This window comes from Sinocyclocheilus grahami, unplaced genomic scaffold, assembly GCF_001515645.1.
Source record: "Sinocyclocheilus grahami isolate Dianchi unplaced genomic scaffold, SAMN03320097.WGS_v1.1 scaffold314.1, whole genome shotgun sequence".
In the NCBI taxonomy this organism is placed as follows: Eukaryota; Metazoa; Chordata; class Actinopteri; order Cypriniformes; family Cyprinidae; genus Sinocyclocheilus; species Sinocyclocheilus grahami.
In genome coordinates this window covers 944,859-960,952 of record NW_015505493.1, presented here as the reverse complement: position 1 = coordinate 960,952, position 16,094 = coordinate 944,859, and the positions used below count along the sequence as shown (strand labels likewise).

General features: G+C 38.8%; 1 protein-coding gene across 1 annotated transcript in view; it reads left to right on the top strand.

Moving 5' to 3' along the window:
* The first annotated feature begins 10,420 nt into the window (after positions 1-10,420).
* The window catches only part of LOC107601898 (protein jagged-2-like), a 61,471-nt gene continuing 55,797 nt past the window's right edge, over positions 10,421-16,094 (top strand). The window contains exons 1-2 of the mRNA XM_016294249.1: positions 10,421-10,662; positions 11,081-11,401. Of these exons, the coding sequence (XP_016149735.1) occupies positions 10,594-10,662; positions 11,081-11,401 (390 nt within the window). The 5' untranslated portion in view covers positions 10,421-10,593. The remainder of the gene's footprint in view (positions 10,663-11,080; positions 11,402-16,094) is intronic.

Genomic DNA, 16,094 nt, shown 5'->3' with positions numbered 1-16,094 from the left:
TGGATGCGCTTTATTTCACTTCTTTTGGACTGATGCACTGCAACACCCGCTGACTGCCATTATAAACAGCTTAGAAGATCAAAGTCAATTTTTAATATAACTCCGACTGGATTCGTCTGAAAGAAGAAAGTCATATACACCTAGGATGCCTTGAGGGTGAGTAATTCATGAGCTAATTTTCATTTTTGGGTGAACTAACCCTTTAGCGGTCTTCAGCAGCAGCATGTTGTGAGTTCGAGAAAGCACCAAACAGAGTGAAACTGTTCTGATTGGCTGTGTTATTGTGAATGATTGCGTCGCGCCACGCCCCATTCTCGAGTTCGGCAAGGTGTCCTGACATTTTATCCTACCCATCAGATTGTCTTACCAGGGCTAACTGTGCATGCGCACATCAATATTGCGTCTTTTTCTCACGCTGAACAACAATAATTACTGTATTTGCATTACTGTAAGGGGTAGGTTTAGGGTTGGGAAGGTGTAGACAGTAATAAAACACAATCTAATAGGTAGAAAAATTTATTTATTGTTGGTTTCCAGCCATAGCTGTATCCCTTCGAGCCATAACCCTGAACAACACATAATTACTGTATTTGCATTACTGTAAGGATAGGTTTAGGGTTGGGGTAGGTGTAGACTTTAATAAACGATAATTTGACAGGTAGCATTTTTCATTGTCGAATTGTACTATACCTACTGTTTTAATGGGAGGTAGCAAAATCTGACAGGGTAGCAGCCGCTGGAGTCTCTTTGCGTCACTCCTGTTAAGGAACACGCTGTGATAACTGTGATGATTTTGTTAACATATATTATCGACTTAATGTGAATTTTATGCCATCAGCTCAGCATACATTTTCTTGCTTAATAATTGCATAAAATGTCAATAAATGAGAGGACTGTTTCAATAAGGCTAATTGTGTAGATGTGGATGCGCAGATGACACTAAAGCCAAGCTAAGCTGCCAGAACCAATACTTGTAATCAGTGCACATGAGACGGCAGGTGTCAACAAGGGATTGTCCTCCCTTCCTGTTATTTCTTCCCAAGTCTAACCACTCAAACATAGCCTGTGACATGAAATATTTAGGTAGTCTTTTTATAGTTATAGCCCCAACTTACCATCTGTCTGTGTCTAAAGAATTATTATCTAACCATATAATCATAGCATTTTGCAAATGTGCATCAACTGCTCTTTTAATTCTTTAGTAGGACTATTTTGGATTTGAGCCTTTGGAATAACAATCATATTATCATAATAATCTTTTCATGAAATCATCATGCTTTGTCTGCTATGAAGTCTATTAAGTTTTTTTTTTGTTTTTTTTTAATTGTCCTGCTGAGACTGGTCCTGGTTTCCAGTAATTCCTGCTTTCACTTTTACTCTGCTTCCAGTGCCTCAGGGCAGGGCACTCGGAATCTGACATGTAAGTGATCATTTGTTTCCTCTTTCAAGCTACACCAGCTTCTGAGCATCTCATGACCAGCATGTGGGTTTGTGTTACAGATAAGGGCTTCATTTTCCACTGCCCTTGGCTATGGATCACCCACACTGACGTGCTTGTGTTCAGATCTTCCTTAATTATTTTGAGTTTGCTCCACACTGTAAGCGAAGCTCCTTGGGGTGTATCGCATTGAAATGGATGCTGTGAGTTCCTGGATTGAGGTACAGTACATAACAGATGTTATCACTGCAGACCTGAAGGCTGAGTTTCTTGGAAAAGGTGGATTTTATGAATTGTGACGACTTCAGTCCACCTACAGCATTCCTCAAAACTTCTATAGTACAACCAGCACTGCGTGAAAAACTTGTTGCCAGGAAACAAGATGGCAACAGGTCATGGAACACCCCCTCAGGGTTTTGTTCAATGAGATGCAAGTCTTCCTGTCTGTCTGTTTTGCTTCTTAGAGCATTTGCTAACCTTCAGTGTATCTTCTTAAGGGCTGTGGTAGTATTCTTCATTAACTGAACATCAGTTATTGCATTTTCCAAGCACATTTTTACTAATTTTGGTTTTATCAATGTACATCACGTCAACGGCATAATGCACATCTTTTAACTTGTTCATCAATACATTAAAAATGCAATGATGAGCATATTTTTATTTTCTGAATTAAAACTCATTTTAATATTTTTTGGGGGGGCATAGGGTAAAAAAAATAGCAGGGTAACACAACTGTCCTGACATTATAATGAAACCTTATTTCCTAAAAAAAAAAAATAATAATAATAACAAAATGTTTTACTGCTTCTTAAAATTGTTTACCATATCTGAACCAAACTATCCACATATATATGTATATGTACATATATAAAATCACATAAAACAAATTATTGCAGTCACACTTTATTTTAAGGTTCAATTCTCGCTATTAACAAACCAGTATTACTTTTGCCTCAATAAACTCCTAATTTGCTGCTTATTAATAATTAGTACGGTAGTTGTTAAGTTTATGGTATTGGGTATAAGGGATGTAGAATATGGTCACACTGAATACGTGCTTTACAAGTACTAATAAACAGCTAATATCTTGATAATAGGCATGTTCATAAGCAACTAGTTCATAGTGAGAATCAGTCCCTTGGATAATTCAGTGTTACCATTATTGCTTTATGGTTACACAATGTCTTTATTTTCTTCTTCTTGAAAATGTTATAAAGCTTCATATGGTATAAAATCATAAATACAAAAAGACATTTCTAAGAACTTTTTTAACTTTTTGTCCTTTTTTTATCATGAATACCCGCATTGGCTCAATATACTTGAAAAAACAAAGTATGTAAGCCTGTTTCTTGAAAAAAAAAAAAGTAAAATAAATAAATAATAGGACTTTTTTCTTAGAATTCTGAGTTTATATCTCATAATTCTAGTATTATGTCTCACAATTATGACTTTTTCCCCCTAAGAATTGTGAGATGAAAAGTTGCAATTACTCTTTCTATTATTATTATTATTTTATCCCTAGGAGGAAACGTAACCATGGTTCCCTGAGTAGGGAACGAGACACTGCGTCCTCTAGGTTTCTTGCCATGCTGCGGACGCAAGCTTCAGACGAAGAAGTGAATGATGTGTAGCTCCCGGCACCGATTTATACTGTAGTCGCACCGGTAGTGACGTCATGGCTGTCGCCGGCCAACGAGTTGGTGTTTTTTCAATGTATGCTTCAGATACGAGTCACGACGAGGCGTTCCCCATAGCGACCCCTAGAGGACGCAGTGTCTCGTTCCCTACTCAGGGAACCATGGTTACATAAGTAACCCGAGACGTTCTGCAGTAAAGAGTGTGTTAGTTAGGATAATGTAATGTTTGCAGGTAATGAGAAACCCTACCATACACCACACAAGCCCATCACAACATGATGTTTCCACTATGTCACTACTGATGATGAAATAGTAATGAGCTCCTCTTACGCGTCATAGCTCCCAAATTCGTCCTGAGTTTTGCTGAGCACTTTCATATGTAACCCGACACATGGACCTCTTACAGCTCGCCCATTGTGCTTTAGCGTGAGAGGCCATCTGTGCAGCTGGCTATGGGTGCCTACTCCCTTTCTCAGAACACTCCCAGGTGTGACCAGCTCTTTGAAGAGCAGCAAGCATTGTGCCCACCTCTGGAGTTATGACTGGCAAACAAAGAGCAGGAGGACACACAATATGATTCCAACACACTGTCCATCTGTATGCTAATGAGAAATGGTGTGCACACGGAGGCAGTGAAACAGGATATGACTGCCCACTCCGTGTCCTGAGAGCCTTTTGGCTTGGAAATGGTGGTCACCAAACTTGGCGGTGTCAAATTTTTTGCTTCATTGTTGCAGTTCAGAAAAACTGAAGCAGATCCCTGTAGAGGAATCTCATGGATGACGGCATCATAGTTTTCTTTATTTTTATTAAATAATAATAATAAAATATAAACAAATGCTGTTCTTTCTATTCTATAAAATTATTACAGTGCATATCAATTGTTTTCAGCCTTGATAATAATAAGAAATGTTTATTAAGCAGCAAATCAGCATATTAGAATGATTTCTTAAGGATTGTGTGACACTGAAGAGTGGAGTAATGGATGCTAAAAATGCAGCTTTTCCATCACAGGAATAATTAAACATTTTAAAATACGATTATAAATCATTTAAAAATAATATTAAAATATTGATGAATAAATGTAGCTTTGGTGAAAATAATAACATATTTTATACATATTTTAATAATAAAAGTATATATTTTTTGATCAAATAAATGCAGGAACAAAATAAAAAGGTTTTATATTATTACAATAATTAAAAATACTAAATTCTGTAGCCTCTAAAGCATCAAATTTTCATTGTGTCATCATTTTATAACTCCACTACAGACATTGTCCTGGTCAGTTTGTGGAGGGGTCACTTTTCACTGTGTTTCGGGCAACAGGAATGATGCATGTTTCGACTCAGAGTGAGGCAGAGAACCGGCTGTGAGAACACAAGGTCCTCTCTGCTTATCTTAGACATTGTAGATATTTATGAGGCTTTGCTGAATATACTCCCCTGCTCCTCTGTCTTCTACAAAGTCGGCTTCTTTCTATCTTTCTTTCCCTTTCTATGTGATAGGCAAGAAAGGAGTTCTGATACCATAGTCTTCACTGTGTACTCTTAGAATCGGTGAACCCTCTTTGAACCAGTGGACGGATGTGGGGCTTGGAGCAGAATAAAAACAAGCAAACAGGGGAGTCACCATTCCGACTCTGTTGTAGGATATCCTGGATGAGTGCATGTCGCTGCTGTTTTTGGGAAGCCAAAGCATGTAGAGTTCGATATGTTCTGCTCTCATGAGATTCAGAGGCCAGTGTGTGATGTCATAAACAGGACGGACATCCTGGACATTTCTAGCCCAAATATAACCATTTCACATTATGGGAAAAATACCTTTCTCAAGTGGAGGTTGATACTGTGTTTTAGTGCATAAGACTAAAACGACCCTGAAAAGATTGAGCTCCAGATGTGATTATAATAGCATAAATATCAAGCGTAGCGTTAGTTCTGGCAGGTCACGTTAGTCAAGCTCGCATCAGCTGACTCTCAGCAGATCCCGCAGTAGTATCAGCAGTTTTCGCATTGCTCAATAGCTAATTACCCTCCTCCATCCCCAACTCCTCCTCTGTCAGTCTTCTTCAGCCTTCTGATTCTCCTTTGAATCAGACTAATTCTAAAATGTGTACATAACATTATTGAACTTAACGATATCTGCATACATTTATGTTGGTTCTGTTCTGTTTACCCTGGGGGGGTTATCGCTGCTCTCCCTGCTCTCATCCATGCTAGGCTGCATGGATGCGCAGGGAGTTCTTGCCCAGAACGGAACCGTACCGCCAATCCAAACTGTATGCCAATTGTCAATCATCTTTGACGATAGTGGTCCTGATATAACTGTTGTTTAGCATGCATACATAGCACAGCTGAAAATAGTAGATAAAAAATGAATTGAGGCAAGTGGTAAATATGAGTTGGGAATGGGATATTCAAAATACTTGAAAATGGGGGATGTGTATAATAAACAGATATGTGTCCCCCTTGAATTAATTTAACAACAAAAGAATCCACTGTGCAGATGTATTATGTCTTTAATGACACAAATAGCATAGGCATGTCCCTGCACTCTGCCCTCTTCAGAGACCAACATGAAACGAGGGTGAAGAATCTCTTGATTATGCACAACTCATCAACATTCTCAAGTGGGCTCTAATTATATATTGTTAGCATAATTTATCAGTTGCTGCTGCTCCTCAATAAACATGTCCAGGGTGAATGCAAAATTGTTTTGAAACAAATGTGCAGCTACATTATACACATTATTATGTACAAAATACATTAGAATATTACTAATGTAAATTATGTATTTTGTTATGTGTATTATTTGAGTATATTTTCAAAATACAACCTTATATAACCAAATGTAAGTTTTTGCTATATAAATAAAATCTATCTATCTATCTATCTATCTATCTATCTATCTATATCATCTGTCTGTCTGTCTGTCTGTCTGTCTATCTATCTATCTATCTATCTATCTATCTATCTATCTATCTATCTATCTATCTATCTATCTATCTATCTATCTATCTATCTGTCTGTCTGTCTGTCTGTCTGTCTGTCTGTCTGTCTGTCTGAGAGTGTAGTGTTGTAGTGTTTGTATTGCAGGCTGCAGTGAATCTGTGAGTTCTCTTTCCTTGGTACAGAGTGTCAAGGTCGATTGGGCTCATTGTATAAGGTCTAATTGTAAAGATTATTGAGCAGAGCAATCTGAGATGTATCTGAAGCATTGTTTTTGTATGAAACCTAATTTCAGTTTGAGCACTGAATGGTGCATCAAATTCCCACTGTCTAATATGTAAGTTTGCATTTTTTACAGGCATTATTTTACATACTTGGTACACAAGCACATATTGACTGAGGATGAGCCCTGTCTGTCCTAAGATGTATCCCGTGTTTAGGTTAGGGCTAGAGGAAGTAATATTTCCTCTGAGATAAGAAGACTAAGCAGGGAACAGTGATCAGGGTATGGGGAGTCGCAGCTCTGTCAGGTGTCAGATGCCCTCATGTTATACACCACTGCAAATATGCACACCACTTTTACCATGCAAGAGGTCACAGAGTGCTTGACAGGGATTAGACCCCTGAAAAGAGATATTATTTTACAGTTGACTTTATACAATTCCCATCAGTACATATGATATTTCTCAGTCAACATTATGATTCAGATGATGAATGTTAGTTACCAATAGCAAATGAGAAAAGTACTTTAAAACACATAACAAGAAGTCATTCACGTTATGTAATGTGACATATTTCACTAGTTGTCTATCATGTCTTCATAAATGAGGCTTTAGTGTCCAACGGCTTACTAGGAGAATTGTTTTTGGAACGTGAAGAGTGAGATTCCATTGAGAACAACTAATGCCATTTCCTCATCCTCCCTTAACTTTAAAAGAGCAAACAGAAGAATAAGTAGTTTATTTCAGATTTTTAAAGCCACATGTAAATTTGTATTTTTTCCCTTGATACCTTTCTGCTGTAATGCCTCATTGAAACCCATCTGCTCGGAATTTTTTTTTTTGTGTGACACATTTGTTATTATGGCCGTGGGCTAAAAAAAACTTAAAACTCACTGACCATTGACTGACAGCCTCATGCAGGGTGTCACGCCTCCACGGATGACATTAGTTAATGTCAGGGCTGGCAAGATTAGCCTTTTGCATGAAATTATATGTGAGTCACGCTTTGTAAGGATTATGTTCAGATGAAAGTAAATTGCCTCAGGTTATTGGCCAGGTATGAACAAAGGTAAAGCAAAAATAGAAGCAAAACCTGTACTTATTTTTTCCTATTTTTTTACCTAAAGGTAAAGAAAAAAAAAAATAGGGGTATAACCCAAAGTATTTGGTTGTCTATAAAATTGCTTTAGAAATGCAATCATATTGAAATGTGCACATAATAATCTGGTCCCTGGACCTCATTACCATTTAAGAGATTCAATAATGGTAAGGATGAAAAAAATTAGCATTGTGTTTTTTCTTCATCAGATCTCATGTAAATATTCTGCTAATCATGCCTATATTTTGACACATTATATTTGAATGGTTGACATTTTTTTGCCTTACTTCATGAGTCCAATATATGTTAACAAAAGATGTTGTTTAACCTCAAACTAAGACAAAAATTGGAGGGCATATCGAAAATATATTATGAAGAGCATTTGTAAAAAAAGATAGTAACTTCTGTGTAACTTGATGTCTAGAGGCAATAAATCTGTGTGATTTTCCTATCAATAATTTCTCACCTTTGGGAAATCTACTTATATCACATTTAATTTCCTGTGCTTGCTTTACAGTAAAATTGTAAGCCTATCGCTATGGAAACAAGCTTCGGTAATAAGGTCATGCATCAAATAAAAATTGAGTGCAGCAATTCAAAAGGCAAATGGATCCCATTGATTTATAACCTGTCAGCAAGTACAAATGTTGCTATTTGATGCCCTGTTTTTGTTTGTTCTGCATGGCTGAATGATGCTGTCACTTTAACATATGGTTTTGTCAGAATCACAACAAGGGATTCATTATTTTCTGATATTAGTCGCAGCTGCCTTTTAGGAGGAAATGAGCAACTTACAATTGTGAAGCCATTAAAGTGGGTCAAGGCCATAACTGGAGATAAAAGGAAATCAATGCATTGGCCATAGGTTTATATGTGAGGCCTCAAATGAATAGCCATGAAATATGGATGAGGGAAGCTACCAAAACACGCCTACCAGCACCAGCATCTCTGTCCGGCAGTCCAGCACTCCCCCTTCCCCCATCGTCTCCACCACAAATCGGTTATTACCCACCCCTTCTTTCTTTTTCTTTCTCTCCCGCCAGTCTCCCCGAGTGCTTAAGTAATCGTTGCGTTTATTAACAGCGTGCCTAGTGATACGGCAATAGCCAGGTGAGAGGGTGTTGGGTGGCGTAAGAAAACCAGAGCCTGTTAGGCCACACTGCCTGTCTGCGTCACTTCATGTGCTCACAAAAGCCTTCAGCCTGCCTCTTAATACAAATCAGGATCAGATATATTTAAAAGTGATGGAGGAGCTCAGTACTGCCCATTTGTATGACTCCTTTACTTGACACACACAATTCAGGTCTCTCAGCCTTTATTAATGAGCTGATGATATAAATCAGGTGTGATAAATAAGAGAGACATGCAAAATGTGAAGTGTTGAGGTATTATCCAGGACCAGCTGGTCTAGCTGGTCTGTCAGCCTGGCCAAGCTGGTGTTCAGCTGGTCGGCAAGTCCTAGTTTACTAGCTGAAAGGTGCCCAAAACCCTTCTAAAACCAGCCCACAAACCAGCTTAGACTAGTTTAAGATGTTTTTAGGTTTGATTTTAAAAGTAATAGTTTGCCCAAAAACGAACACTTCCCAGATGTAGATGAGCTTTTCTTCATCAGAACAGATTTGGAGAAATAGCATTACTTGTTCACCAATGGATTCTCTGGAGTGAATGGGTGCCGTCAGAATGAGCGCTGATAAAAACATCACAATAATCCACGAGTAATCCACACGACTCCAGTCCATCATTTGACATCTTTTGAAGGGAGAGGTTTGTAAGAAACAAATCAATTATTAAGCATTTAAACCGTTCCTTCTGGCCATAATCCATAATAGTGCTTCCTCTTGTGATAAACAGTGTTGCCAGTTTAGCTTTGTAGCTAGATTTAGCGACTTCCCCGCCCCTTTTGAGACTTTTTTCTAAAGTTTAGGGACAAATAGCAACTTCTTGGACAAACCTAAGTTCTCATCTTGCCCACTGATCTACATTCATCTTTATATAGATCAGTGAATTTGCCATTATGATGTCATCTAGGGACATTTAGCTACCAGTTTTAGCTACTTTCAGTTGAAAGCAGTTGGCAACACTCTCATTCTGATGGCACCCGTACACTGCAGAGGATCCTTTGGTGAGCTGGTAAAGTAATGCTAAATTTCTCCAAATTTGTTTATACGAAGAAACAATCTTATCGATGTCTTGGATGACCTGAGGCTGAGGGTCAGCAAATTTTCATTTTTGGGTGAGCTATTCCTTTAAGATGTTTTATTCTTTTTTCTTTCCAGGATTGAGGATTGAGAACCACTGCCTTAGGTACCAAGGTAGAGCTTTACCGTTGTTTTCTGTAAATGATTTAAAGATAAAGGTTTTTCGACGTTTGTCTGGGGTCTCTCTTTTCAGGTTAATGCACATGTACAGTAGAGGGCGCTCTCACCTGCGTCAAATCACACTAGCAGGCAGAGCACGCATCAGGACATTGAACAGCAGCGAGGATACACGGGTTTCCTGAGGCTCGGACTACTTTACGTGGTTTTGTGCTTTTCACATAATATTTTAAATTGTGAATTTCAATAACATTTTAAAGCACTTCATTGACTTGACTGTTTTACATATTATATTGCCAAAGCATAAGTACACACAATAATAGGCTACTAAAGAAATAATAATAAAGTGCCTGTAATGTTAATGAAAATTATAATCACAATATAAAAGAAATTAGAATCAAACATTAAGTTAACTTTGTCAAGTTTAAATGTTAGAATACACCACAGTGTTTAAAACGAATATGGTTGGATACATGCTTGAGTGCTTAAAATGCTAAATCTGTTACATTTGCTGTGTGATTGTCGCTGAATGTATTTAGTAATCATTCAAATAATAATATACAAATTCTGTTACAAAAATGGCAGAATTCTTGATGGAAAAGGACCATGCGTTTTATTGCTCGTTGAGAAACAGAGGAATAGACAGCGTAAGTTTTGACAATGCTCCGCCCTCGAGTGGCGGTTGGCCAAACGAATCAGCAGGAGGCTTTGTGATTGGTTCAAGCAGCTGTCAATCACGCGAGATCTCTTCAGGCGTGTGGTAGCTGTGAGCACATCATTTCGCCGTGAAGCGATCAGACCGAGGGAGAGATCAGCCCAGACATCAACACGCAAACACACCACGCTTGTGAATTTTTGCATGTCAGGAGCGGAGGATCCTGTCGCCGGTCAACGGCCGTTTTCCATCTTGTATTCATAACGCATACATCAGCGGCATGTGGAATTGTATCAGGATTAGGAATTGGCTCCCAATCGCGTGCCTGCTGTTAACGATATGGACGAAGGTGAGAGCGCTGATTGTTTCTAGTATTGCAGATCGATTTGATTGCCATAGCTGTGATCAGCAAGCAAAAGTTGATGGGTGTGGGCTGACGATTTTAAATGAATTTTGCTCAAAGTAATCGATATTTCAATTGCGCAGCCACATGTGCTCATGCATTTGGAAATGTCAGGAGATTGTAATAAGTGTTAACTTGCACCCCGTCATTTAAAATCGCTGTTCCCAGCCTCTGTACAGCTTAGCAAAATTGTAGACTGATTCTCTGGAGACTTCAATGCACAAGCGCACGCAACACATTCCCTCAAATAATGTTAGGCTAATTCAGTTTTGCAAACCCGATCTGCATTTCAATAATAAGCAACCAGTATTATGACTGACGTTACTCTGTTTATCTTATTTTTTATTCTAATCTTATTTTTTAGGTGTCCCAGTCCTCTGGCTATTTTGAGCTGCAGCTGATTGCTGTAGAAAATGTAAACGGGGAGTTGTGGGACGGGGAATGTTGCGACGGCACGCGGAACTCTCAAGACCAGCGCTGCGTACGGGACGAGTGCGATACTTACTTTAAAGTGTGTCTGAAGGAGTACCAGTCTGAAGTCACCACCACTGGGCCGTGCACCTTTGGCTCTGGATCTACTGACGTTCTCGGTGGAAATATATTTTCTTTTAAGACTGCAAAGAACAACCCCAGCAAAACGAGCGGTGTGGGAAAGATCACCATCCCCTTTCACTTCGCCTGGCCGGTAAGTGCGCGTCTCTGCTTGGGCTATAATGATAATGCGCCGCGGTGAGCTGTCACTGCTCGGAAGTTGAGTGCACTATATTGTTACTGTGATGACAGGGTCTCTTTTTTTTAATCGTGGGCGTGTAAGGCTGCCGTGTCCTAACGATTTTTGTGTAGAAAAAGGTTATAATGGTTAAGAACGGTTATCTTTAGTGCATTCACTTTGCTAGCGCCGCGGTGAGCTGTCACTGCTCGGAAGTTGAGTGCACTATATTGTTACTGTGATGACAGGGTCTCTTTTTTTCTAATCGTGGGCGTGTAAGGCTGCCGTGTCCTAACGATTTTTGTGTAGAAAAAGGTTATAATGGTTAAGAACGGTTATCTTTAGTGCATTCACTTTGCTGTGCGTGTTTGAAACTGGCTGCTATAAGTTGCATTTAAGGTGACACACATTTCTTAAAGAGATAGTTCACTCATAAATCCAATAATAATCTAAAATAAGACTTGTACTCGCCCTCATCATGTTGTTTCAAACCTGTATGACTTACTCGCTTTCCTTGGAGCACAAACGGAGATTGAACGGAATGACAGTCACTTGCATTGTAAGTGAATGGGGACTGTCATTCTGCTAACGGAAGAAAGTCAGGTTTGAAACCATACCGTAGCTGGTTGTGTCTCATTTTTGGGCACCACAGGCGCGAGAATAACGCTGACTAGGTAGGCATCTTACTAGGTTCTGACTTCTCCGTTGATTTCAGTTGGCTTCGAGTGAAGCGAATCTTTCTCGAAGCTTCTAGTGTACTTGATATTCAAATATGACCCGCAATCGGCAGCTGTATTTCCCGTAATTGTGGTATTACTGGTTTTTGTGAATTTGTTAAAATGCTCTTTTGTAGCTTATAATGTTTACAAAAATGTAGCACGGCAACCAAAGTTTCAGCTAAAACTCCATAGTTACTGCTCTTATTGTTAGGGGAAACTTGGAGTGTTGTAGCCTAACGCGTTTCAACGTGGTTTCCTATCAAACTTTGATATTTCCAAATTATTATTATTATTTTGCTTCAAATTAGTTGAAACATTTATTAAAATAATCACAGATCTAGATGTGAAATTATACTTTTTTAAAAACTTAATTAAAAACAGTTTTAATCGGTAAAACTGACAGCGCTAATAAATAATTTGAGAAATTTACCTTCAGACAATGTGAGAAGCTTCTAGATTTTTGATCAGTTTATATATTTTGTCATTAGTGGCTAATATTGCATTTTTATATTAGTTAGTACACAATAACTAATAACTCTGGGATTTTAGTGGAAATATAGTTACCATGGCAATTTGTTGTAAGGGTAGCCTTGTACTACTTGCATCTCCCTTGTGTTGATGTGTGAAAAACTTATCAAGTGTCTCTCCAGACACGCAGGCACATTACTGATGCTGATATCAGGTAGCAAATCACTGCAATGTTTTATGCAGTTCGGTGTCACACCCGCAAACAACAACAGCAACAACAACAAAAAAGAGATGTCATGTAGTATTGACTGTCAGCTTTGGATGGCAGCCCAGTTAGGCACACACTCACCTGGCAGACCCCTAAACTAACCCTCCCGTAGGCATAAAAAACTAACCCCCACCCAACACACAAACACTCAACCGTTTAAGTTAATGTGTAACATGCTATCAAACTGACCCTTTCGGGGCCGCCTTTGATGCTACACCTGCTTCTCTTTTGACCACCGCTTGAAATTTCACTTAGATATGTGCCTGTATAACTCGGATCACATGATGTGTGGTTGTAGATCTGTGTCTGAAAGCCTGTGATTGAGTTTGAATTTCAAATGCTGTGTGTTTGCAGTTTCTTAGTGTCTCATGGATGCTAATGAAATTGCCAGAGGAATGTGTTCTTGAGTGCCTGTGAATCTGGACATCTGTTTGATGTGCTCGGTGTAACCTCATCTAGAGTGCATTGTATAAAGATATCTAGCACCTCACCCAGAGGCTTGGAGATTTAGTCCACCACCTGTCGGAGGTGCAGTTTGTTTTCTTTTAGCCTATCTCTGGTTTGTTTGTCAAGATTTCAGAGATTGGTTTTGGTAAAGCCGTTGTCTTGATAGTTTGCTTATTAGTATCAATACAGATTTCCCGATTTGATTTGATAAAAGCTTTGAATTTAATTTGATTCCTTTTGCTACTGCATGTGGAATTCCAGTACATTTTAAATGCCATTTCTTGTGATTGTAACAGTGTTTTGTTATAACAATGTGGGAACATATATGCTTTTAATATTTTCAGTCTTTATTCTTGTGTAAAATTATTATAAAATTACACTTAGACTTCTCTGAAAGAGTAAAATTAGTCTTTTCGAATGATTCATTACAACGATCCACTCAAAAGAGTCATTTGTTTATGAATTTGACTACACTAGTTGCATTTTTTGTTTTGATTCACTAAAAAGAACTAGTTCATGAGAGTCATTTGTTTGTGAATCAGACAACACTGTTCACGCTGTGTGCATTATTGCATGCAACCTGTGAGGAACGTGTGTTTGCTATTATTTTGTTGTTTTTTATCATATCAAATAAAATTTGGACTGCAAACTAGAGTAAAATGTGGCACTTTTTTTGTAGTAGTGGGAATGCAGGAAACACTTGCATGGAGTTAAAGATTGATTTTTTTTTTTTTAAATTAAGAAATTCATTTCAAGATTGAAATGCACTTATGTGCTACCTAGATCCACTTAGGTGATTTTATCAGTTAGTGTGTATTCACACTAGGAAAGTCCGCTAGTTCACTTGCTTTGATCCGGACCAAATACAATGTTGATTTTTTTTTTTTTGTAATTTGGTGTGGTTCGCTTTCACACTGCCCTTTTTGCAAGTGAACCAGAAATTGTAAACAAAACCACACGTGTGCTAAGGTCATCCATTCATTGGTTCATCCATTCAACCGTACCAGAGTTTGTTTGGAACCGGACCGAGACCACCTCTTCAGTTGGGTCGCAGTACAGTTGTTTGGTCCACACCCGAGTGCAATTGCTGTATTCACACCTGCCCAAAAGATCCGCACCAAGGGGGGAAACAAACTTGAGTCTGATTCAATCAAACCTAACAAGATAGGTGTGAATACACCCTTCGTCTTATTGTTTCGTCTTTTTTAATGCAGACTTTGAGCCAGTAGGTTAGTAAGATCCTCATCTGTTAGTTCTAGTCCCTTGCAGTTGTGTAACATAGAGATGAGTTACAGTTTTAGTGGATGTGCAACTCCAGTGTAAGAGATTGAGAGACGGTAAAGAGCCTCTCTGGTGGCACAGTGAATGTTAATGATAGAGACGGCAGCTGTATCTGTCCGTCAGAGTGGAGGACCACTACGCTTCAAGGCTAAACGGCAGCGTCAGCCACACCTGATTGGGAGCTTGCTGGGCAGTTGCTAGGAGACCGTTACATGGGCCTTTAGTAAACAATTATCTATTGCCCTCCGAGTTCCCTTCCCCCTTAACTGGTCTTTCAGCGGAGCCACTCGTTCTCGTCTCACCTGGGAAAGAAGTGCTAGAGCCTCACAACTGATTACACTATTGACTGTGTAATTAGCCAGTCACAGCTGGCTCTGTCTCCGGTCAACAAAAGGCAGTAATTGTCCAGTTCAGCATCAGAGCAGGTGGCTGTTGATTGGGACTCATTATAGATCGCTGCTCCCCCAAGGCCTCAAAATTTCCAAGTAAGCAGTGTCCATCTTTTGTTTTTGTTTTTGTCTTTTATGGGGGTTGACTGGAAGTCACGGTAAAGTCGTGGGTGGGACGGTGTCACATTTTCACATGCTGCCTTTTAAGAATTGAACCAAATTCATTCATTCACTCATTTTAAAAGTTACTATTGTAAAACTTGACACAGCATCTTAAAAAACAATGTTTGCGGTGGGACTCTTTAAAAAAAAAACAGAGTGATAAGCTATGCAATAGCCAAAGACATGCGTCTGTTTCTGTATGAATGTTGAAGTGCCACTTTAAAACGTTAAATTTAGACATACATCTTTTACAAGAGACTTTTATAGTTACAAACTATCTAGCTAGCTATTAGCATGTTAATTAACGCATTGCTTTTAAAAATCTAGAAAGTATGGCAATATATTTTACAATAAGGTTCTGTATGATAACTTAGTTCGATCGCTAACATGAACAATTAACAAAACATTAATCTGTTCGAATTAATACATTTTCTATAAATGTATATATATTTGTAACGTTTCTTAAAAAGTATATTTATAAATTAATATTAACCTAGATTAATAAATGCTGTTAAAACGGTTTTAATTTGTGATTTCTAATGCATTAAAGGCAGAGTAAGTGATTTTTGGTAGCCAATGTTGATATTTGAAATCACCAAAACAAACACGCCCCTACCCCAAAAGGGTCTTGCCTCTGTTCTGATAGCTCCGCCCCACATATACGTACGCAACCCAGACAACGATTAGTTCTGTGAAACAAAGCAAAACCAATGTTACACCGTGTCTACAAACGTGAGCGGCGCGGCGCAACAAATCCCGACAGAAAACTGCTGCCGGGTTCTATTTATGACGTGCTGACACACATTTCAAATGGTTTTCAACGGTCGTTTGATCGAGTCCAGTGTAGGCAGACTTTGGCTGTTGTAGACACGGTGTACTCACCTATTGAGAAAAAACAAAGCAACCTCGGCGTCCGATCGCAGGCCTCCGCTCCT